The 26,361-nt window shown below is 36.4% G+C and overlaps 1 protein-coding gene across 1 annotated transcript; it reads left to right on the top strand.

Moving 5' to 3' along the window:
* The first annotated feature begins 8,144 nt into the window (after nucleotides 1–8,144).
* On the top strand, nucleotides 8,145–9,074 carry LOC101834063 (olfactory receptor 4K3-like). Its single transcript, XM_005064799.4, has one exon. The coding sequence runs from the start codon at nucleotides 8,157–8,159 to the stop codon at nucleotides 9,072–9,074; it is 918 nt and encodes a 305-aa protein (XP_005064856.2). The 5' UTR covers nucleotides 8,145–8,156.
* The last annotated feature ends 17,287 nt before the right edge of the window (nucleotides 9,075–26,361 follow it).

Raw genomic sequence — 26,361 nt, forward strand, 5'->3', positions numbered from 1 at the left:
ACAATTTTACAGCATGGCACAGTTGCAGCTTCAAGCAGCATTTAGAAAGAATATTGCCAACTTGGGAGGACCTAGATGATGAAATGATTCCTGAAGTGTAATTACTTCCCAAAGTGATTGTTGTACTGTCATTTCCAACAGGAATACTCATTTAAAAAGGATTTTCTGCATTAGCAGCACATTTTTTATCACTAGTAATTTTCAGAGAATGCTGCATCTACATCTTTAATTGTTCTGTTTTCCAAAAACTTGACATGAAGTTTACTTTTTCAAATAACATTTGAAACTTCTGGAAATTTTAAGTAAGGGTACATGTTCACACAATATAAACTCTTTATGTAACTTGACAAATTACAACACCCTCTGCTGGAAAGGCATGCTGATGACAGGCTGCTTAATTTACTACGAAGTTATCATATTATCTTAGAATATTTTGATGTATAATTTCTACATGCAAAACAGTAGAGAAGCATGTAAAAAGTGGGAAGGAAATGAGAATGCTGCAGGTTTGAATAATAATAGTTCAGTCCACATTCACCACTGCAATATAAGTTATCTGAAAATGCCATTTTATACAAGGAAAGAAAGAAGGAAGGGGACAAAAATAGAGGCATGGAAATTAGCTTTCATTTATAAAGTATTCAGAATAGCATATACAATCTCACCATTCAGAATTGAAAGTTACTCAATATGGGAAAATAAGTACCACCCCTCAAGCCTATAACTATATCTTTGTTCATAAATACTCTAATCAAAAAGTAAAAAAAAGGAAAGTAATAACGTTAGCAATGTGTCTTTAGCACCTGCATTCTCAATTTATTTGATGAACCATTTTAATCACATTATGTACTAAACTTAGTTTAATTCTTTAATTTCATACACAGTCAACAGTACATTTGTACTTGGGAATTTTGTGTTTATGCTTCAAATATGTCAATAGATTATCATTTAGGAATTACGGTATCCATGTACAGGGACTGTAGCTTAGTCTCTGATATGCATTGAAGAAAATTATTTCTTATTCCATTCATAAACAGCAGAATAAAGCTTGGAAAATGTAAAGAGAATATGTGCTACTGATACTTGTAAATAATGTGATCAAATCAAAACATAGATAGGTAAGCTGGGAGAAATATTCAGTTTGTCAAGAACAGCATTAATATCAAGTGTAACAGAAGTTCTTGTAACCTGAGCAGTATAAGTCAGAGGATAGAAGCCACAGGAAAAATAAATGCATCTTTGAGCGTCAAAACAACACACAAAACATCTGCTTTTGTAATAGCAATGAAACTAGCCCATTCTACTCATTCAATTCAAACTTTTCTTTCTTTTCTGATTCAACGATTTACTATAAAAAGGTCATTTTGTAAGCCAGGAAGGTTTTTTAAAAACTTTCTTTATTACTTTAATTTTAAAGCTTCACATGTCAATCCAAGTTTGTTCTTCTGCCTCTCCTCCCACCCCCCACCATCCCACCCCCCAGCCTCCCACCCTATCCCCACTTCCTTCCACATAGGGGATATTCAGAGTCTATCATTTCACTCAGAGCAGGGACCAGGCCCTCCCCTAAGAGTCTAGGCTGAGAGATCATCCCTCTTTGTGTTATGGACACATGAAATCCATTTGTATGCCAGGGATAAACACTGATCTACTGCCCAAGGCCCCATAGGTTGCCCGGGCCTCCTCACTGACTCTCACACTCATAGGGTTTGGAGACCGACAGCTGGGAGGCCAGCATGGTACTGAGCCAGGAAGGATTTTACACCTATGAGTCTTCTGCCACACTCTGACTGAGGACATGAGCCTCTTCATCCTGCGATTTCCCATCTCTTCTTGTATAATCTCCTGTTTCCCACATTTCATTCACCTATTGTTATTCAATGCAGGTATCTCTACTTTCCTGTTTTCAGCCATGAACAAAGTGTTAGGATCAATGTGGATACACATCACTATCATTTGTCATTTTCTATCAACAGGTGCTTTGAAATCTATTCTTCTGTTCAAGTCAAGGACCAAATAAATGACTCTGTGCTTTTTGAGATTGAGTTGCTGGTACTCTATAGTTCTCAGTCATTACAATTTTTCTCATGACCATCTTTTCTTGTCCTTTTTAGAAAGAAGACTATAATACAAATGTTGGATGTAGAGTACATTAAGCTAAATGAATAAAGCCAGACACCCACATGGCTCCACTATATACACAATGATATATGCTCTCAGTTATCTGCAAACTTTTAAAAAGTTAGATACACACTAAGGGGTAGAACTGTGACCATCAGTAAAAGACTGGGTGAGGAAATAGGAGGAAATTACATTTTATGAATTTTCAGTTATTTATGGCTAATAATTCTAAGGACTTTTTATATGTATTGAAAAGTATACTTAATAAAGTATTATATGATAAAAAGTTGAAACAGGATTTTAGATGTTTTAAATGCACACATAGTGTCTATGTGAAATACTAAGATGCATTTTCACTATGTGTGTGTGTAATGGAGTTCACCATAATTATTCTCAATAAAATGGATTTAAGACTCAAGACAAATTGTATAAGTTTTAATAAGATTGTTTCCCTTTACTATAGGTGTGTGATAATAAAAAGATAGTCAGCAAGAAGCAATGGTTATGTTGCCATTTACAGGTGTTCAGATGATGTCTAAATGTATATGTTAACTTTAAAACTATAAGATTCTTTCTCTTTTTAAAAATGATTAGTCCTGGCCTCTGCAAGTGCAATCGTGGTACATCTTAGGGATAAGGAAACACCAAAAACATATGCAACTTCAAATTTAACTTAAAAAAAATCACAGCCTTCACACAGTCCAAGAAAGAATGAGGTTGTATATTCAAAAGTGGGTGTAAATTTATAAAGCACAGAACAGCAAAATGAGGTGTGGCTCTAGAACCAGGCTGGCGGGAAGGCTGCCCTCAAAAGAAAAAGCTTCTCTTTACAGAATGGTTGTCAGGAGTGGGATTAAATTTCCCAGCAAAACAACAAAAGCTTTAAAAGAACTTTAGAAACAAATAACAGAGAGAAGCACAGATTTTGGTAGCAGCATTTTTCTCAGGTTTGCTCTGTTTTGCTAGCCACAAGCCGAGATTCACGTGGCTCGCTTAATGGAGAATTCCTGACTCGGCATAAAAAGAAAAAAAAACCCAGCAAGGTTGTTTTAAGAGACTCTGCTAATGATTAAAAGGTGTGTACCTACAGCTGGAAGTGGCAGCTTTTTGCTGGATGTCAGCATGGACTGAGGCGGTAAGCTGGAATCACGCTTACGCCCGCCATCTTAGAAATGACAGTTTAAAACAGCCTCGGTTTTACAGATAAGACACGTTGCCAGAAAAACGTAAAGATTTACAGTAAAGTCAGACTTGGATGAACAAAACCTCTAAAGGTTTACAGTGTGTTTAAAAATATACATGAGATTGAGAGAGAAAATGAAACGACAAAGTGGTAAATAGAAAAGCCTGCGTTGTGGTGGCGCACGCCGGTAGGATTTACTTCAGAAGCAGAGACAGGCAGATTTCCAAAGAGAAACCTTGCCTCAGAAAAAAGTAAATAAAAGTAAAATACATACAGTAATAATAGCTAAATAAATAAGCCACGTAAAATGGAAAATACACAGAGAGTCTGGATACTGTATGCTATTATGTTTTTCAGTTTTTTCATTGCTAAGGAAGGAACAACTAAAGTACACTTGATTATAAATGCTGCTGAATTAATTCAACTTCTATCTTTTAAAAATACCTTGATTTCAAAATTTAAGTATAAGGATATGTTACTCGGAAAAGGAGTTTTAGTTTATGTTTCCACAGAAAATGAAAAGCTGAGGATTCCTTCCAGGCTTCTGTGGTTTGATGAACCAAGACCCCCAGAAACAGTGGACCATGTGTTCCAACAATTGAGACAACTAAGATGATGCAGCTTTACAGACCCCGAAAATACGGACTTATACAGGTTTCTGAGTTTTGTCATGATCCCCATGGTATGAACAGCGCCCTCTTCCAGCAGGAAGCAGTTTGGAATGAGCGACGTCCCAATTCCCATCTTGTTTATAAATCTTTGTTTTCATTTAAATGGGACTGTTTATAATTGGCTAGTGATCACAGCCAATCTTTTTTAATGGTAAAAAAGGGAAATATGGTATAGGTATTCTTTTTCATTTATTGATACAAATTCAAGGTCAATTTTGTGATGTGTATATTTCTCTTGATTAAGTATTGTGCTTATACTGATCTTTTAAAACGTAATGCATAATTGAATACAGACTATAGGGAGTTACTTATAATAGAATTTATAGTTAGGTAAGTTAGATTTTCTAGATATACAAAAATATATTTGAGATAGATAAACAGTCTTCAAACCTCTCAAAGACCTTCAGAAAATGGCATTTAAAATGGTTTAGGGTTTTTCTTGACAATGAGAAATATCTGCTCTTGGCAGCACCAATTACATCTGAGAGGAAGATGGGCATCAAAGAAACTTGTTATGGAGTTTGCTTTCAACATGGCAAGATTAGCCATTTGGGCAAGAAATTGCTCTTGCCTGTACTGCTTGACTGTTGTTGTATAAACTGGACATGCAGGACCCACAGGAAAGTGACTGCTGAACTCAGTCTTACAGGGTTCCTGCTTCATGGAAGAGTCTACCAGACTTTCTGCAGGACACAGAGAAATGACTGACAGACTGCCAATGCAAATGGACATTTTGAAATTTCCTGCTTTGCTGAGAAGTGTTCCAGACACATTGTGGCCTATGGGCTGAAGATGGATGTCCCAACGTTACAGAGGAACTTCAGGTGACTGTCCAGGCAATAAGATATCTCTGTCAATCCTAGTGTTTATATATTATCCTTCTGTGGTCTTTGATGGAGTTGAAAACAGATAGTTATAATTATAGTTTTCCTTAGTTATGATAAAAGATAAGCTACATATAGGACTTTGGACTCACAAGAATGAGATAGATGATATTTTCTTTAAATCTTGCTAAATGTTGGTAAACAAAATATTGTAACTATGTTCTTACTTGATAACTGTTCTGTTATATATAATTTGACTATGTTAAAGTTAAGACCTTTCTTTTTGTTTAAACAGAAAAGAGGAGATGATGGGGGAAGTCCTGTACATTTGTTAATAAAGCACTGCTGGCCAATAGGAATCTAGATAGGTGGGACTAGGAGTCCAGGAGGATTCTGGGAAGGAGAACCACAAGAGAGTTTGACATGTAACCACCATGGGGTAGGAGCCCAGAACTATTCTCCGGTAAGAGACATGCTTAGATTAACAATTATGGGGTAATTACTTAAGTCCGAGCTAGCCAGTAAGAAACAAGCAAAGGCCAACAGCTTCATAATTAATATAGCCTCCTGTGTGTTTATTTGGGACTGATGCAGCTCTAGAACCAGGCTGGCAGGAAGGCTGCCCTCAAAAGAAAAAGCTTCTCTTTACAATGAGGAAGTATATTTTGCTATCTTCTACCCAGAAAATAGAATAAATAGTAACTAGAATTCGTACACTACCATTAAAATAAATTTGAAATGTGGAACTTATTGAGTAGGTTTCATAAATTAATACCAAATGGAAGTTTTTAGAGTTTTGTATTCTGCTTAGTTTTTAAAAAGTAATTACCACAATAACTACTAGCAAGTTTGATGCTGTTCTTGATAAACAAATTCAGCAAAAATCCCTAAAATAAAAGGTATGGAAAGGACAACACATGGCTCTGATTTTGAGTACACTTTCATCAGTGTTGGAACTTCTAAAGTCTTAAATGTATTTGTTCTGTCAAGGTACATACATGCCTTTGTGAATAATCATTTTTGATCTCATTAATTAGATGATGAGTGGAAATATTTAGAAGAGTTGAAGGATAGAACTCAAAAATCACTTTGTGAACAAGTTGAAGTTATCATGTTACTGTGTGATTGCTTTGCTTTTAAAATGAACAACAAATAAAATAAAAACAAGATATATTACATTTATTTACATGTGTGTGTGTGCATGTGCACATGTATGTGGACATATTTATATTGTACATTCACTAGTGAAACAGTGCATGTATGGAGGTCATAGCACAACACAAAGACCAACAGAGACTGACTCTCAACATCTGCCTGGCAACAAGTGACCTTACGTGCTATGCTGCTCACTTGCCCATGTGATTCATTTTATAACATGTATGTTATTAGAACACTTACAAAATACTAATGTAAAAATTACAAAATGCCTATAAGATAAAAGGAATGATTTTCTTTATTATTGAGATCTTACATTCATTTCAAGAGCAGTTGTAGGCTAAGGATCCCCAAGGAATATGAAGGGAAAACTCTTTCAACTGCTTGGTTCTGTTTGTGGGAAACTTTCCAAGACAGACACAACTGTTGTCAGTATATATAAACAACACTGAGGTGAAATACTCTCAGCAACACTAGTCACAGCTAAAACTACAATGTAATAGTTTCAGATTTAAGAGAGAATTAGAGGAATCATCATCCAAAAGCGAGGACCTGTTTTATCAGATGATTCCTGTACAGTGAGTATTTCATAAAATGATTGTTACATCGTTTTTCATTTCAACTTCTCATTCAAGGTTCGTTGGTTTTAGTAGCACACGTTTTCTTTCACTTCTTTGATGATTTTACAGGGTGTCTTGCATGTGTAATTATTGTGCTTGACAAAATATTTTCCTTCCAACAAATTTGGGGACTTCTGGCTTCTTAAAGCAGTTTTACATGCTCATTCTAATAGTTTCTTACTACAACCTTAAAAGTTGTAAATCTTTCAACTTGGAGAAGTATGATGTTCACAGACCCTTATATTTACTCTAATATTATCTTTATATTATTGGATGCTTCATTTTCTCAAGCAATATACAATTCATTAAGATAGTAGTTGATAGAGACTGGAGTGAGAGGAGAGCAAGTAGGTTTAGAATAATTAGAGTTCATTGATAATTCATAAAGTCAATAAAAGGTGTGTGAAAATGCTACTGATATTCAATGCTAAGTGCACTGAATTTTGAAAACAATGAAATTATACTAGTTTTATGTAAACACTGTATTTATATTCCATCATCAAGAACAAAGTGCCTTGTTTTACAACTGTCATTATTTTTCATAGAATACTCACAATCAAGTTTTGTATCAGTTACCTTCCAGATTGTAACTGATATTGGAGGCTTTAGAGAAAGAAATGTTTGCACTACAGTTTTGCTACTTTATTGAACCTATTAACACAGGAAAATTAACAAGCATTACTTTCAATAAAACATAATGTATTTAAAGTAGTTACCATAGAAATTACACAATACTAACAATAACTTGATTTTCTAATATCCTAAATTCAAACATAAAAATATAATGATAAACTACAGAAATTAAGATGAGGAATAAATAAAGGAAGAAAGGAAAGAAAGACTGAGAGACAGGGAAACAAGTTTCCATGATTAAATTTTTCAAACTATTGAATGAAATCTTACTGTTGAGAGTAGAAAGCCAGTAAATATATGACAATAAGTAATATGTTCAGGCCTGGGAATATATGAAAGTTAGGAGAAGAACTTCAATGCATTAGTAAAAAATTAAAGGAAAGACATAATGGTAACAATGTGTCTTTAGCAACTAGATTCTAAATGTGTTCAATGAACAGATTTTCTCAAACTTAGTAGTAGACATGGTTCAATTCTATATGCTCACATACAGTCAACAATAGATTTGTATCTGGAAATTTTGTTTATGTTTGAGATAGGACAATAGATTCTCATTCTAGAATTGTGGTGGTCCAATAAAAAGACTCTATGTCTCAGATATTCATTAAAGAAAATTACTTCTGATTCCATTTATAAAAGTAGATTTAAGGCCTAAAAATTTCAGGAGAATATTTAATATTTTAAAAGAATATGCTCATTTTGATATTATACATGTTGTCTTCCAGATGTGTACTGCTGCAGACCCATCATTCTACATTAAGGAACTTTCCCTGCTAAGACACAATATATAAGCACATGAAAGACATATTTAAATTTGGATTGGATGAGTTAGTCAAAATTTCAATTTGTTATGTATCTGCTTACATGACATTTTTAAAAAGCTGTCTTTGCTATTCCAAGAGTTCTTGGTACAGTTCCTTTTGTATAAGGCATTAGTAAAGTTTATTAAATGGAAGATGTTAACAAGACTGTGGTGTCTGAGTTTATTTTTCAGGGACTTTGTACCTCAAAGGAACTGCAGCTCTTCCTCCTGTTGCCATTTTCCACCCTCTACTTGATGACTGTGGTAGGAAACCTCTTTGTTGTGATATTAATCATCATTGATCATCATCTCCATTCTCCCATGTATTTTCTTTTAGCTAATCTCTCATTTGTTGACTTCTGCCTTTCTTCAGTAAATACACCCAAACTGACCACAGACCTCCTGAAAAGTAACAAAACAATTTCCTTTGGGGGCTGCATGAGCCAGATCCTCTGTGTGCATTTCTTTGGAGGGTGTGAAATGGTACTTCTTGTAACAATGGCCTATGACCGCTATGTGGCCATCTGCAGGCCACTCCACTACACCAGCATCATGGACACACAGAAGTGCATCTGGCTTATTTTCATATCATGGATCATTGGATTTGTGCATGCCATAAGTCAACTGATCCTGATTTTGGAGCTACCTTTCTGTGGACCTAGAGTGATAGACAGCTTTTTCTGTGATATTCCTTTGGTAATGAAATTGGCCTGCGTGAATACTGATACTCTGGGAATCATGATAAATGCTGACAGTGGTGTTTTAGCAACAACTTGTTTCATTCTCTTGCTGATATCTTACACTTACATTCTATTAACTGTTCAGCTTCACTCTAAAGATGGCTCATCAAAGGCACTCTCTACCTGTACATCCCATATCATAGTGGTTGTGCTGTTCTTTGGACCCATCATTTTTATCTATCTGTGGCCAGTAAACATAACTTGGGTGGATAAGTTTCTCGCTGTGTTTTACACAGTCATCACACCTCTCCTCAATCCAGCCATCTATACACTGAGAAATAAAGATATTAAAAATGCCATAAATAAGCTGATAAACCACATGTGAAATTAGGGATAATTTTATGGTTCATATATAATATGAAATCACAGATTACACAAAAATTTAGACACAGTTCAAGTTAATTGTTAATATTAATATATGACATGAAATTAACTATTATGAACATACATTCAAAAGTTTAACACTTATAGTTTTACCATTTAGAAAGTAATACTTCAGCATAATAAACCTTTCTGTGTCTGAAGATTAGTAGATAATAAAAATGATGCTTACATGATAATCACAAAAACTTACTGAATATTACCAGTGTTCCCAACACTATGCAAGGACTAGAATATTATTAATCATCAGATTATTATGAACAGTAAATTATTTGAACAGTAAATATTATAATTTGAAAGACATGTAGCATTATGAGCCAGTTCCATTTCTAATTTAATTACAGAAGATATTGAAGAAACTCACAAAATCTGCATCTTCCTAGAAATCAAAACAATCCGTGTTTATCCCTAGCATACAAATGGACTTTGTGTGTCCATAACACAAAGAGGGATGCTCTCTCAGCCTGGACTCTTAGGGCAGTGCCTGGACCCTGCCGTGGGTGAAATGACAGACTCTAGATAGCCCCTATGTGGAAGGAAGTGGCAATAGAATGGGAGGCTAGGGGGGATGGTGGGGGCGTGCGGGAAGAGGGGAAGGAGAGGGAACTGGGAATGATATGTGAAGCAAGCTATTTAAAATTAAAATAATAATAATAAACAATAATAAAAACGATTTACATAATGTTATTTGCATCATCTTTACATAATCTCTGTCAGTTAAGTCTTAACTATTCATATAAATTAAGAATGTACCTTTATTTTATTCCTCAACTGAAAGAATGAAGTGTTTATAGCATTTGAATGTACTTCTATTAATTTATTAATATGGTCATTATTTTACTTTTTTATGATGAAAAATTAATTGCCAAGGCTAGTTAGGTAGATATATGCTCTTGAAAATAATATGTATATGTATACATACATACATATATTCATTTTATCTATCATTTGATAATATACTTCATTTATGGTATCAAACCATATCTACACATGTTTATAATATTTGAAACTAGTTTATAGTCAAATGTAAAAGTCATAAGTTCTTTAATGTCATATCCTAATATTTATAAAGTAATGGTTATAATCAATGTATACACATATTCAAATAAATTAAATAAGCTGTTACAAATTATGTAACAAAATATGAGAATACTTCCATTGTGTTTTCCAGAAATCAGATGATTACAGGTAATCATGGCTCGTGTCTGGTCATGTGTGTTTTTGGATATACGTATGGTGGATGTTTTGATATCTTATTCAGAAAATTTTTACTCCAGTGTGTCAATAGACTTAAGGTAGATGTAACTCTCAACAATTTTAAGTCACCATATTTCTTTTGTTAATATGTTCTTCGACAGCTATCTGCAAAAGCTGATGGCATCTGATTGCTGTACTTGAACTCTTAGCTCCCTTCTACTCATGTTGTCGCCCCTGCACACAGAATTCCCTCTTTACATTTATGTAATTTTGTTTTATTTATTGACCAAGTGAGTTTAACTACATTCATCTACATGCTTGTTGGTTTGCAACTATGCTTAGAGAATGGTGAGTTCATAAGTGAGTGACACCCAGAAAAAATGTCTGGCCTTACCCTAAGATCATCAGGAGCTCACAGTTCAGCAAGGAGGTCTAGGAATATGTAGCCTACTCCTTGAACTACAAATGACTACTGACTTATCTGTATGGGTCCCATAGTATGTAGCCTTGAAATCATGACTGCATTGGTGTCATGACAACAAAATGACATTTCATAGCTCTTCTCACTTTTTCAGAACTCTTACATTCTGTCTGCCCCCTTTGCATGGATCAAATCACCATTATTTTATAATTAATTTTAATTCTATACATCATTTGTTCTCCCCTGCCCACAGACATACCATAACAACAGAACATCCAGAGGATTTCTTGCTAAACTATATAGTTAAATTGCAAAATAAGCACTTACTTTTTGTGTGATTTCTAATAAAAATTTTTAATTAAATTTTAGAAATTGAATGCAATTTTTTCTAAGTCATCTTTTTTTCTAGAAGAAGCACTAAGCGGGGTTGTGCTATTCTTCCTCAAGTAAAGGAGCTTGAAGCCAAGACAGAGGATATGAGTTCAATCCCCAAAACCCACACAGGAAAAGGAGAAACCAACTTCCATTAGTTGATTTTGTAGGTGGTTAAAATTAGTAGGTTTTGGGAGGGATTTTAGGGAAGACTTCAGACTTTTAAAATCTGTTAAGACTGTGAAAGACTGTGGGGGAATAAAGCTGGACTAAGTTTCTTGCATTATCGTATTGTCAGAGCCTATCACACCTAGGAAAAGATATTGGAATATTGTGGTTTGAATGAAAATGTCTGCAGTAGTCTCAAATATTTCAATGTTTGTTTAGTAGTTAGTAGAACTATTCAAAACCAAATGGGGAGGTGTGGCCTAGTTGGAGGAACTGTGTCAACAGGGAAGTTTCGAGCATTCTAAAGTCCATGTCATTCCTAGTTAGCTCTCCCCCTGTCACTTTCTGCCACTGTTTCATATTTATGGAGGAGATGTGAGCTCTCAGGTACTGCTCCAGTGCATTCCTGCCTATCTACTGCCATGCTCCCTGTCATAATAACAATGGACTCTCATCCCCTGTAAGTGTAAGCCCCCAAAATAATTGCTTTGTTTTATACTTTGCCTTGATCATTGGTGTTTTTTCATGGCCATAGAAGAGTAACTAAGAAAATTATAGTAGAATTGGCAGACTTATATTTTATCTGAGCATACTATATATCACCAATATGGCCATACTTTAAGTGTTCCATATTGGGTAGCCAAAACTGCTAGATAAATATTGGATGGAAATAAAATTGACCTCTTATGGGTCATAAATTTTTTCTTGTGTTATGAAATACCTGTTTCCAAATTCAAGAAGGTAGGCAGGCAAAAGTCAAAGCAACCTATCAAAGAAAACCAAAATGAATCTATCTGATTAATAAATTATTTTGGAAGACTGTGAAAAACCACTTAATTGCATAATATAAATGAATATTTAGGAGTACATCATAGTAGATGTTTTGAATTGTAGTTAAATATGTATTAGCATTTCTTCTACTTTATTAAGTTTTTATTTATATCAATCAGGTATTATCAATGACTTCAATAAGTCAAAAATTCAATGAAAATTAAATCTCAAAATTAAGAAAATACTATCATAGTTACTGCTTATAAAATAGAACAGTCAATTTGCCAATTGTTCTACTTTGGATGTGCTAACCATTGGCTCTTGACAAAAACAATGCTCATGGAAACTTTAGTTTCTATAGAAGTCTAAAAATTAAATAGATATTTAATGCTATTCCCAGTCATATTAATTATATTCCTGCACATACATGGTAAGAACCATTTGAACCTGCATTGCCTTAGCCATAATGTTGAGTGAGAAACTGGAAAAGGAATTAAACACCCTGTGTCTTTCATTCCCCAAAGACACTGAGAGTGGAATCTGTGCCTGCCCAGTTGGGAAGAGGACCATTCTCTGGAGTTCTAGCATTGTGTCTTACTACCCTCACTTTGTTCTGTGTTCTTGTTCTTCATAATCTACTTTTTGTCTTTATGCTTCTACCTCAGCTCACCTTTATAAATTATTTTCAGTTAAGTTCATCGTTGCCTTTGGTACCTTTCATAAGAAAAGGAACTGAGTTGAGAGGAATTCAAAGAGTCTTCAAAGCAATAATATTTCAAAGTAGGTGTAGAGTTTTGGTACTTCTTGCTCATTGTCATTTCTTCCCAAAAAATAAAGATTATAATTTTTAAAGCAATGTCTGTATTGCGGCTGTCTCATTACAATTAAATTATTGTTTTCAACCTAAATAGCCTTAGGACCTTGCCTTCAATTAAGGCTGGGCTAGGCAACCCAATATGAGGAACACTGTCCAAAAAACCAGCAAAAGTGTCAGAAGCTGTTGCAGAAGTCCTGTTATTTGCCTGTTATTTGTCAATAAAGTACTGTTGAGCCAATAGGAATCTAGATAGGAGGGACTAGGAGTCCAGGAGGACTCTGGGAAGGAGAAACACAGGAGTCGACATATAACCGTGGTGGGGTAGGAAGCACGGAACTATTCTCCGGTAAGAGACATACTTAGATTAACAATTATGGGGTAATTACTTAAAGCAGAGCTAGCCAGTAAGAGACAAGCAAGGCAACAGCTTCATAATTAATACAGCATCTTGTGTGTTATTTGGGGACTACACTGCTGCAGAGCCCAGGTGACTGGCGGGTGATAAACCAAAGCGGCAAGCAAAGAAAAAGCTTCTCTTAACAGAATGGTGTCAGGAGTGGGATTGAATTTCCACGCAAAATAACAAAAGCTTTAAAGGAATTTTAGAAACAGAAGACTCGCTTACCGGAGTCTTCCTGACTCGCCATAAAAAAAAAAAAAAAAACAGCAAGGATGTTTTAAGAGACTCTGCAAATGATTGAAAGGTGTGTACGTACAGCTGGAAGTGGCAGCATTTGCTGGATGTCAGCATGGACTGAGGCGGTAAGCTGGAATCACGCTTATGCCCGCCATCTTGGAAACAGCAGTTTAAAACACCCTCGGGTTTACTGATAAGACACGTGGCCAGAAAAACATAAAGATTTACAGTAAAGTCAGACATGGATAAAGGAAAGCCTCTAAAGGTTTACCGTGTGTTTAAAAATATACGTGAGATTAAGAGAGAATGAAACGGCAAAGTGATAAATAAATAGAAAAGCCGGCGTTGTGGTGGCGCATGCCGGTAAGATTTACTCCAGAGGCAGAGGCAGGCAGATTTCCAAAGAGAAACCCTGTCCCAGAGAAAAATAAATAAAAGTAAAATAAATAAAGTAATAATAGATAAATAAATAAGCCACGTAAAGATGGAAAATACACAGAGAGTCTGGATACTGTACGCTATTGTGTTTTCCAGTTTTTTCATTGCTAAGGAAGGAACAAACGCTAAAGTACACTTGATTATAAATGCTGCTGAATTAATTCAACTTCTATCTTTTGAAAATGCCTTGACTTCAAAATTTAAGTATAAGGATATGTTATTTGGAAAAGGAGATTTTGCTTATGTTTCTACAGAAAATGAAAAGCTGAGGATTCCTTCCAGGCTTCTGTGGTTTGACGAACCAAGACCCCCAGAAGCAGTGGACCAGGTGTTCCAACTACTGAGACAGCTAAGATGATGCAGCTTTACAGACCCCGAAAATACGGACTTATACAGGTTTCTGAGTTTTGTCATGATCCCCATGGTATGAAGAGCGCCCCCTTCCAGCAGGAAGCAGTTTGGAATGAGCGACGTCCCAATTCCCATCTTGTTTATAAATCTTTGTTTTCATTGAAATGGGATTGTTTATAATTGGTTAATGATCACAACCAATCTCCTTTTAATGGTATAAAGGGGAATTATGGTATGGGTATTGTTTTTCATTTATTGATACAAATTCAAGGTCAATTTTGTGATGCTTATATTTCTCCTCTTGATTAAGTATTGTGCTTATACTGATCTTTTAAAATGTAATGCATAATTGAATACAGATTATAGATAGTTACTTATAATAGTGAGAATTTATAGTTAGGTAAGTTAGATTTTCTAGATATACAAAAATATATTTGAGATAGATGAACAGTCTTCAAATCTCTCAAAGACTTTCAGAAAATGGCATTTAAAATGGTTTAGGGTTTTTATTGACAATGAGAAATGTCTGCTCCTGGCAGCACCAATTACATCTGAGAGGAAGATGGGCATCGAAGAGACTTGTTATGGAGTTTGCTTTCAACATGCCAAGATTAGCCATTTGACAAGAAACTGTTCTTGCCTGTACTGCTTGACTGTTGTTGTATAATCTGGACATGCAGGACCCACAGGAAAGTGACTGCTGAACTCAGTCTTATAGGGTTCCTGCTTCATGGAAGAGTCTACGGGACTTTCTGCAGGACACAGAAAAATTACTGACAGACTGCCAATGCAGATGGACATTTCAAAATTTCCTGCTTTGCTGAGAAGTGTTCCAGACACATTGTGGCCTAATGGCTGAAGATGGATGCCCCAACATTACAGAGGAACTTCGGTGACTGTCCAGACAGTAAGATATCTCTGTCAATCCTAGTGATTGTATATTATCCTTCTGTGGTCTTTGATGGAGTTGAAGACAGATAGTTATAATTATAGTTTTCCTTAGTTATGATAAAAGATAAGCTACATATAGGACTTTGGACTCACAAGAATGAGATAGATGATATTTTCTTTAAATCTTGTTAAATGTTCATAGACAAAATGTTGTAACTGTGTTCTTACATGATAGCTGTTCTGTTGTATATAATTTGACTATGTTAAAGTTAAGACCCTTCTTTTGTTTAAACAGAAAAGAGGAGATGTTGGGGAAGTCCTGTTATTTGCCTGTTATTTGTCAATAAAGTACTGTTGAGCCAATAGGAATCTAGATAGGAGTGACTAGGAGTCCAAGAGGACTCTGGGAAGGAGAAACACAGGTGTCGACATGTAACCGCCGTGGGGTAGGAAGCCTGGAACTATTCTCCGGTAAGAGACATACTTAGATTAACAATTATGGGGTAATTACTTAAAGCAGAGCTAGCCAGTAAGAAACAAGCAAGGCCAACAGCTTCATAATTAATACAGCGTCTTGTGTGTTATTTGGGGACTACAATGCGGCAGAGCCCAGGTAACTGGCGGGTGATAAATCAAAGCGGCTAGCAAAGAAAAAGCTTCTCTTAATAAGAAGCAGCCTCTTCTCCATCTGATTGGAGTCTCAAAAGAAAACCAAAATAGACAACTGTCACATGTATGCAGAGGGCCTAGGTCAGTCCCATTCAGGTTCCCTAATTATCAATTCAGTCTATGTGAGATCATGTAACTTCAGGTTAATTGCTTCTGTGGATTTTCCTGTGATGTCCTTGACCCCTTAGGCTCCTACAATCTGTGTAGCTCTCTTCAGCAGGATTTACCAAACTCACCCCAATGTTCTAGCGTGGGTCTCTGTATTGGTTTCCACCAACTGCTACATGAATTCTCTCTGGTGACTATTGGGCTAGGCAAAGCTCTACAAGTACAGCACAATATTGTTAGGCATAATTACATTGACAATTTATTCCTTTTTTAAATTAAATTAGAAACAAGCTTGCTTCACATGTCAATCCCAGCTCCTTCTCACTCCCCTCCAACCCTGCCCCCACACCAAGCCCTCCAGCCTCCCACCCAATCCCCACTCCAGTCCTTAGGGAGGGTGAGGACCTCCATGGGGGATATCCAGAGTCTGTTATTTCATTGAGGGCAGGGCCTAGGCCCTGCCCCAAGAGTTCAGCCTGAGAGAGCATCCCTCATTTTGGGATAGGCAACAAAAATCCATTTATATACCAGGGGTAAATACTGATCTACTACCCAAGGCCCCGAAAGATTGCCTAGGCCTCCCCACTGACATCTACAGTCAGGGGGTCTGGAGCAGTCCCATGCTGGCCTCCCAGCCATCAATCTGGGGTCCCAAGAGCTCCCTTTTTTCAGGTCAGCTGTTGCTGTGGGTTAAACCAGCCCAGTCTTGAACTGTTTGATCATCAGTCCTACCTCTCTGTCACTGAGTTCCTTGAATTCAGCTCAGCATTTAGCTGTGGGTGTCTGACTCTGCTTCCATCAGTCACTGGATGAAGGTTCTGTTCCCCAGACTCTCTGTCAGTGGGATTTCAGGATGGCACTCCCCTGATTCATGTCTAAAATCCATATATGAGTGAGTACATACCATGTTTATCTTTTGGTGACTGGGTTACCTCACTCAGGAAGGTTTCTTCGAGTGCCATCCATTTGCCTACAATTTTCAAAATTCCATTGTTTTATTTTCTGCTGAATAATACTCCATTGTGTACTCCAAAATGTACCACATTTTCTCTATCCACTCTTCAGATGAGGGATATCTAGGTTGCTTCCAGGTTCTGGCTATTACAAATAATGCTGCTATGAACATAGTGGAACAGACATCCTTGTTGTATGAATGTCCATCTTTTGACTACATGCCTAGGAATGGAATTGCTGGGTCTTGTGGTAGACTAATTCCCATTTTCCTAAGGAATCTCCATACTGATTTCCAAAGTATTGTATGAGTTGGCACTCCCACCAGCAGTGGAGGAGTGCTCATCCTCTCCAGCATAAACTGTCATTAGTGTTTTTGATTTTAGCCATTCTAACAGCAGTAAAATGGTATCTCAGAGTTGTTTTGCTTTGCATTACCCAGATGGCTAGGGATGTTGAGCACTTTCTTAAGTGTCTCTCAGCCATTTTAGGCTCCTCTATTGAGAATTCTCTATTTAGTTCTGTAGCCCACTTTTTTATTTTATCATTTTTTATTTTAATTTGAAATAGCTTGTTTTACATGTCAATCCCAGTTTCCTCTCCCTCCCCTCCTCTCACACTCCCCTTCCCCCCCCAAGCCTCCCACCCTATTGCCAATTCCTTCCACATAGGGAATATCTAGAGTCTGTCATTTCACTCAGGGTAGGGTCCAGGCACTCCTCTAAGAGTCCAGGCTGAGAGAGCATCCCTCTTAAAGGAAATGTACAATTTCCTGGATAGATATCACTTGCCAAAACTAAATCAAGAGCGGATAAACAATCTAAACAGACCTATAACCCCTAATGAAATAGAAGCAGTCATCAAAAGTCTCGCAAACAAAAAAAGCCCAGGCCCAGATGCCTTCTGTATTCCACTTTTTAATTGGATTCTTTGGTGTCTTGGAGACTTGCTTCTTGAGTTCTTTACAAATTTTGGAGATCAACCCTCTGTCAAATGTGGGATTAGTAAATATTTTTCCCATTCTGTGGGCTGCCTTTTTGTCTTGCTGACTGTGTCCTTTGCCTTACAGAAGCTTCTCAATTTCAGGAGGTCCCATTTATTAATTGTGGATCTCACTGTCTGTGCTAGTGGTGTTATGTTCAGGAAGCTGTGTCCTGTACCAATTCGTTCAAGGGTACCACCCACTTTCTCTTCTAAGAGGTTCAGTGTGGCAGGATTTATGTTGAGGTCTTTGATACACTTGGACTTAAGTTTTGTGCATGGCAATAAACATGGATCGATCCGCATTCTTCTACATGCCAGCCTCCAGTTATGCCACCACCATTTGTTGAAGATTCTTTCCTTATTCCATTGTATATTTTTAGCTTCTTTGTCAAAGATCAGATGTTCATAGATGTGTGGGTTAATATCAGGGTTTTCAATTCGATTCCATTGGTCTACCTGTCTATTTTTGTGCCAATACCAAGCTTTTTTCAGGACTATAGCTCTATAATAGAGCTTAAGGTCAGGGATGCTGATGCCTCTGGACGTTGCCTTGTTGAACAGGGTTGTTTTGGCTATCCTGGGTCTTTTGTTTTTCCATACAAAATTGATTATTGTTCTTTCAAGATCTGTGAAGAATTGTGCTGGGATTTTAATGGGGATTGCATTGAATCTGTAGATTGCTTTTTGGCAGGATTGACATTTTTTCTACATTGATCCTTCCTATCCAAGTGCATGGGAGATCTTTCCATTTTCTGAGGGCTTCTTTAATTTCTTTCTTTAAAGATTCAAAGTTCTTGCGATACAGGTCTTTCACTTGTTTGGTTAGCATTGCCCCAAGATATTTTATGTTGTTTGTGGCAATTGTAAAAGGTGATATTTCTCTGATTTATTTCTCAGCTCTTTTATCATCTGTATATAGTAGGGCTACTGATTTTCTTGAGTTGATCTTGTAGCCTGCCACTTTGCTGAAGGTGTTAATCAGCTGGAGGAGTTCTCTGGTAGAGGTCTTTGGGTCATTGATGTAAATTATCATATCATCAGCAAACAGTGAAAGTTTGACTTCTTCCTTCCCAATTTGTATCCCCTTGATCCCTTTTTGTTGTTGTATGGCAACGGCTAGAACTTCAAGTACCATGTTGAAATGTGGCCAATAATACTAAAGAATTAATGTATTAATGAAAAGCAGTCTTGATAGAAAAAGGTCCAGGGCATACCTTCTAACATGTGCCGCCTGTCTGTGTCAATTGAGCTGAATAGGGTTGTGCTCTAAGTTTCTCTGGTTTTTAGCATGAACCCTTCAGCATAGGGTATCATGGGAAACAACACCTATTAGTTGAGTTTATTCTTTAAATGCTACATTACCATAAAGTAACATTATATATTAATGTGAGTAAAAAGGGATTTCACAAAGAACAGCAGTATTTATATAAAAAGACACTGTAAAGGGAATTCATGTTTTACAGGGAACTGTGGACATATTCAATGAATTGAGGACAGGATAAATTGCTGTTGCTGTTTTATGATTTGGTTTGGTGTGGTTTCATGGTTGTTTTCTTTTGTTTTGTTCAGGAATTTATGTAGCCCATGATGGCCTCAAACATAGCAAGTAGGATAGGCATAACATTCTTATCCTTCTGCCTCTACTTCTCAAGAGCTAGGATACTGGCCATATCTACACATCCAGTCTAGTTCCTTCAGTGCTGGTAATTAAACTTAGGACTTCATGCATGCTATGATAATCACTCTACAAACCAAGGTATTCACAGTATCAAGAAAAGTTTTAGAAGACAAGACCAAAGAAGATTAATTAGTTATTATGAAAATAATAACTCTGACCAAAGCAGTTAACTTAGGGATTACCTCGGACTGAGGTTTAATAGTTTCTTGGCAGGTGTCCCCAAAGAAGTACATTATATAAAACGCTGTGGTGGCTTCTCTGTGGGTAACGGTCTTGATAGAAACTCTCTTGTTGATTTCTATTAGTAAATCATGTATAACAAGTATTCCTTCAAAATTTCCTTGGTTCATTCCCTTTGTGTTGTTAGGGTTGGCAGAAGCATCCCTGCTTTGACTCTCACAAATTTCACATTCCTTATGTAAAATAGAGTAGGGGCACTTTCTGTTCCTCATCAGTCATATTACATGGGTAGTGCCGACCAACTCACATAAAAATCAAGAGCCCAGTCCAAATGAATACCTAATCAAAGCACTCCCACTACTATGGCTTGGGAAGATTACAAAATAGGGTCTAGAAATATTGTCAGAGCAAGAGGTTCAGGTACTTTTGTGTGAGAGTGTGTCTCCTAATAATATCAGAAGGTATATCTTTAAAGTATTTCCACAATGATTGCCCACAAATAAGCTACACAAAGACTACAATTAGAGTCCAAAGTGAATGGAGAAAACCCTATGAGACCTCAACCCTACACACAAACACACACACACACACACACACACACACACAAAAGGCAACTGAGTAAAGCTAACCCACTCCCAAGGTAGAGCACTCCAAGTGGTTCCCAGTGACCAAAACTCTGGAAAACATACATATAAGCAGCATTATGCAGAAGAACAATGTAATAGAGTGTAGGTAGTAAATATACTTTGAAAAATAACATTTATTGTACAAAAGATTAGGTGGATAATTGGGGTCTATAATTACATTTTTTATAAAACTACTTTTCATATATAATGTTTCACTAGAAAAATACATGAAGAGTTGAAAATATATTAATTATATATGTATATACATAATTAATCAACCAAAGAAAATCTTAAGTCCAACAAATCCTTAACACAAAACATCCAGGAAATATGGGATACCATGAAAAGACCAAACCTAAGAATAGTAAGTATAGAAGAAGGTGAAGAAAACCACCTCAAAGAGGCAGAAAACATATTCAACAAAATCATAGAAGAAAACTTTCCCAACCTTATGAAAGACATGCCAATGAAGGCACAAGAAGCTTACAGAACACCAAATAGAGTGGATCACAAAAAAGTCCCCTCGCCACATAATAATGCCACATAATAATCAAGACCCCAAATATACAGAATAAAGAAAGAATATTAAGAACAGCTAAGGAAAAAGGTCAAGTAACATATATAGGCAAACCTATCATAATTAAACCTGACTTCTCCATGGTAACTCTGAAAGACAGAAGGTCCTGGATAGATATTCTCCCAACACAAAGAGACCATGAATGCCAGCCCAGACTACTATATATGGCAAAGATCTCATTCACTATAGATGGAGAAAACAAGATATTCCATGACAAAACTAGATTCAAGCAATACGTATCCACTAACCCAGCCCTACAGAAAGTTTTGGAAGGTAAACTCCAACCCAAGGAAGTTAACTACAACCAGAAAAACATAGGCCTTCCTTAGAGAATCCCACTCTACCAACAGCCAAAAGAACAAAGGGGTGAAATTCCACACATAATTCCAACAACAACAACCATTCCAAATAAAGAAGAATGAGCAATCAATGGTCATTAATATCTCTCAATATTAATGGCCTCAACTCACCCATAAAAAGACACAGGCTAGCAGAATGGATTCAAAGACAGAACCCATCCATTCTGCTGCATACAAGAAACACACCTCACCCTCAAAGACAGATATTAACTGAGAATTAAAGGTTGGGAAAACATTTTCCAATCAAATGGACCCAAGAAACAAGCAGGGGTAGCAATCCTAATATCTAACAAATTAGACTTTAAAATAAAATCAATCAAAAGACATGAAGTAGGTCATTATATACTCATCACAGGTGAAATTCACCAAGATAAAGTGTCTATCCTGAACATCTATGTCCCAAATACAAAGGCATCCATATTCGTAAAGGAAATATTACTAAAACTTAAATAACATATAAAGCCCCACGCACTTATAGTGGGAGACTTAAACACACCACTCTCACCACTACACAAGAATACCAGACTGAAACACGACAAAGAAGCAAAGGGTCTAATAGAAGTAATGACCCAACTGGGATTAACAGACATCTATAGAACATTTCATCCACATAAAAAAGAATATATCAGCTTCTTACATGAAAAAGAATATACCTTCTTCTCACATGGAACCTTCTAAAAAATCAACCACATACTTGGCAACATATCAAACCTCAGCAGCTACAAAAAGAATTGGAATAACTCCACACATCTTATCAGACCACCATGGGTTAAAATTAGAATTCAACAACACAAATTGCAGAAAACCTACAAACTCATGGAAATTGAATAATGCACAACTGCACCTTCAACAAATGGTGCTGGATAACTGGAGGCTGGCATGTAGAAGAATGAGGATCGATCCAAATGGATCAAAGGCCTCAACATAAATCCAGCCACACTGAACCTCTTAGAGGAGAAAGTGGGTGATACCCTTGAACGAATTGGTACAGGAGACAGCTTCTTGAACATAACACCACTAGCACAGACAGGGAGGTCAACAATTAATAAATGGGACCTCCTGAAACTGAGAAGCTTCTGTAAGGCAAAGGACACAGTCAGCAAGACAAAAATGCAGCCCACAGAATGGGAAAAAATATTCACTAATTCCACATCTGACAGAGGGCCGATCGCCAAAATTTGCAAAGAACTCAAGAAGCAAGTCTCCAAAACACCAAAGGATCCAATTAAAAAGTGGGATGGAGAACTAAATAGAGAATTTTCAATAGAGGAGTCTAAAATAGCTGACAGGCACTTGAGAAAGTGCTCAACATCCTTAGCCATCTGGGAAATGCAAATCAAAACAACTCTGAGATACCATCTCACTCCTGTCAGAATGGCTAAAATCAAAAACACCAGTGACAATTTATGCTGGAGAGGATGTGGTAAAAGGGGAACACTCCTCCATTGCTGGTGGGAGTGCCAACTTGTTCAGCGACTTTGGAAATCAGTATGGAGATTCCTCAGAAAAATGGGAATAAACCTACCACAAGACCCAGCAACTCCACGCTTAGGCATATATCCAAAAGATGCACACTCATACAACAAGGATGTCCATTCCACTATGCTCACAGCAGCATTATTTGTAATAGCCAGAACTTGGAAGCAACCTAGATGCCCCTCAACCAAAGAGTGGATAGAGAAAATGTGGTACATTTACACAATGCAGTACTTTCAGCAGAAAAAAAAAATCAATGGAATCCTGAGATTTGCAGGCAAATGGATGGCATTAGAAAAAACCCAGTCACAAAAAGAGAAACACGGCATGTACTCTCCCATATATGGATTTTAGACATAGATCTTGGGAGTGCCAGCCTACACTCCCATGGCCAGAGAGTCTGAGAAACAGAATCTTCATTCAGTGGCTGATGGAAAAAGTGACAGACTCCCACATCTAAACACTGAGCTGAACTCAAGAAATCCAGTGACAGAGAGGCAGGACTGATGACCAAAGGGATTAAGACTGGGCTGGTTTAACCCCCAGAAACAGCTGACCTGACAAATGTTAGCTCTTGAATCCCAGGCATCAGCCTGTGAATCCAGCATGGGACTGATCAAGACCCCCTGAATGTGGGTATCAGTGAGGAGGCCTAGGTAATTTATTGAGCCTTGGGCAGTAGGTTAGTACTCATCCTGATTATACACACGGACTTTGGACTCCCATCCAACAATGTGAGATGCACTCTCACCCTGAAATCTTGGGGAAGTATCTAGGTTCTGCCCTGCATGAAATGACAAATTATGGACACCCCCATGGAGGGCCTCACCCTCCCTGGGGAAATGAGGGGACACTGGGGGGGTTTGGGGAGGGCAAGGGAGGAGAAGAAATAAACAGAGAGGGACCTGGAACTGACTTGTGAAGCAACCTTTTTTCTAATTTAAATCTAAATTCAAAAATAAATAATTTTTAAAAATATCACAAGTCTTACACTATATAAGATTTATCTGCACACATTTAATCTTTATGATGTTATTGTAAATGCTATTTTTTCATTTTTAATTTCTGATTAATTGTTGTTAACAAAGAGGAAAACTTGATTTTATCCAAATGATATTCTTTCTATCTAGGAGTAATGTACTGAGAATTTTTAGTTAAGTCTGAATATGTGATTTTTGTCACTTTTTCTCATATGTTAATATGATTATAGGCAGTTATTTGTCTTTGTTGTAACATGGTGCATTATATTCATTTTTTCCCATGCAAAAATCCAAATGGGCATTCCTGGGATTACTTCTACATAGCCATGATGCAATTATGTACAGTTTAACTTCATTTTGTGTCTGTATTCAAGAGAAAGTCTGGTCTGTGGTTTTACTCTGCTCACACATCATGGTCTGGATTTGGTAAATGAGTAATGCCTGCCCCTGAGCGGGTTGGAAGATGTGTCTCCTCAGAAGTTTTGTCAGTTGTCTTTCATTAAATGTTGGACAAATTCTCCAACAACAACAAAAAAAGAATAACGTGATGAAAAGTTGAAAGTAAATTTTAAACAATTTTAGCACATACAGTTACTATATATAAAGTATTAATATGCAATTTTACTATATGTGTGTCTATCAACCCACAATGGTGCTCATCCTACTTATATATAAAGAAATTAATTTGAAAATAAAGACAAATGGCACAATCTAAAATAAGATTGTTTGCATGACTCATAGGTTCAGTAGGAGTTGATCATAAAGCATCAAGAGAGTAAGAAAGAAAAAAATGTCTTCACTGGTATTTCCAGATGTGGAGATAATTGTCTAAATGGATACAAGAGCTTTAAAACTACAGGCAAGAAGCCAGGCTTTGGTGACACATGCCTTTAATCCCAGCATTCAGGAGGCAGAGGCAGGCGGATCTCTGTGAGTTTGAGGCCATCCTGGTCTACAGAGCGAGTTCCAGGAGTGCCTCCAAAACAATAGAGAGAAACCCTGTCTCGAAAAACAAACAAACAAACAACAACTACAGGCAAGTTTTCTCTAATTTTCAAATAATTTGAATGTAGGAATGTCTATAAATGTCCTTGCACATATAAAACAGCACACGGGTGGAGATAGATCAGAAGACAACTTCGTGAGTGGATTGTGTCCCATGCCCTGTAGATCCCAAATATTAACTCATGTCATCAGGCTTGGCAACAAGTGACTTTAACTGCTTTGGCATCTCACATTCCCATGTGATTCAACTTTTAACTTGTAAGTTGTCATAACACATACAAAATGTTAACTCATAATTCTAAAATCTTTACAAAATTAAAGGAATAATTTTTCTTTATTATTGAGCTCTAATTTCAATTCAAGAGAAGTTTAAGGCTAGGGATCCCCAAAGAGTATGAAAGTAAAAAACTTTCCAACTACATGGACCAATTTAATGTGCAGAATGGGAAACTTTCCAACGGAGACATGACCTTTGTCAGTGTATATAAGACACACTGAGTTGGAACATCGCAACAACATTGTTCATAGAAGAAACAACAATGTAAGATTTTCAGATTCCAGGGAAATTAGAGGAAATATCACCTGAAAGGCAAGATTGTGTAAGATGATTCTTGTATTGTGAGTACATGACAGATTGTTTGTTGTACTTTCATTTTTCATCTCTGCTGCTCACTTAAGGTTTATTTGTTGTTGTTGTTCTTTTAGTAACATATTTTTAAAAATCCTTTGTGAGTTTACAGTGAGTCTTGCATTTGCATTTTTTATTGCTGTGCTTGATAAAAATACTGTTGTTTTCCATTCTAACTAATCCTTTAGACATTGGAAACATAAAGCAGTTTTATAAGCTCCCATCTAATGATCTCTTAGGGAAACATTAAAAATTTCAAGTCTCTCAACATTGCAGACAGATCATACTCACAGGCTACTAAGCTTACTCTGTTACCTGATTTTCTGATACTATATTTTTAAGAGGCAGACAATAAATCAGGTAAGAAGTTTCTTGAAATTGGAGGCAGTTGATAGTGATACAAATTAAAATAATCATGATTCACTAAGAATTTACCAATATAAAAAAGGTATGAAAATGACATTGATATCCAAAGGGCTAAGGATGCTCTATTTTGAACACAAAGAAATTAATTTTATGTGAACCTGACCATTTTTACTATTTAAATTTGTCATTTTTACTTATTTGTATTTGTAGTTAAATAGCAAATTGCCTTGTATTACTGTCATCAATTTTCTTCAACTCGTCAAAATTGAGATTCCTATCATTTATTTGATAATCTGGAAGTGATATTTGGGATTTGGAATCAGAGAGACCTCATTTTGTACTACACATACTTTTATTAATTTGTAGATCTGATTGACATATGAAATCAATAGATATTATTATTGTTACTAATGTATAATGTTTCATGTACTTAAAAAAGTAATCACAAAACATTCTCTAATTGTTGACATTTTAATCTTCCAATTTCAAACCTAAAAATAGTATGAAAAAGAAGTGATGTTAAGACTGAGACAGAAATCTCATGAGAAATAAGGGGAAAGAGTCAAGGAAGAAAGAAGAAA

Source organism: Mesocricetus auratus, unplaced genomic scaffold (assembly GCF_017639785.1).
Source record: "Mesocricetus auratus isolate SY011 unplaced genomic scaffold, BCM_Maur_2.0 Super-Scaffold_100004, whole genome shotgun sequence".
Classification (NCBI taxonomy): domain Eukaryota; kingdom Metazoa; phylum Chordata; class Mammalia; order Rodentia; family Cricetidae; genus Mesocricetus; species Mesocricetus auratus.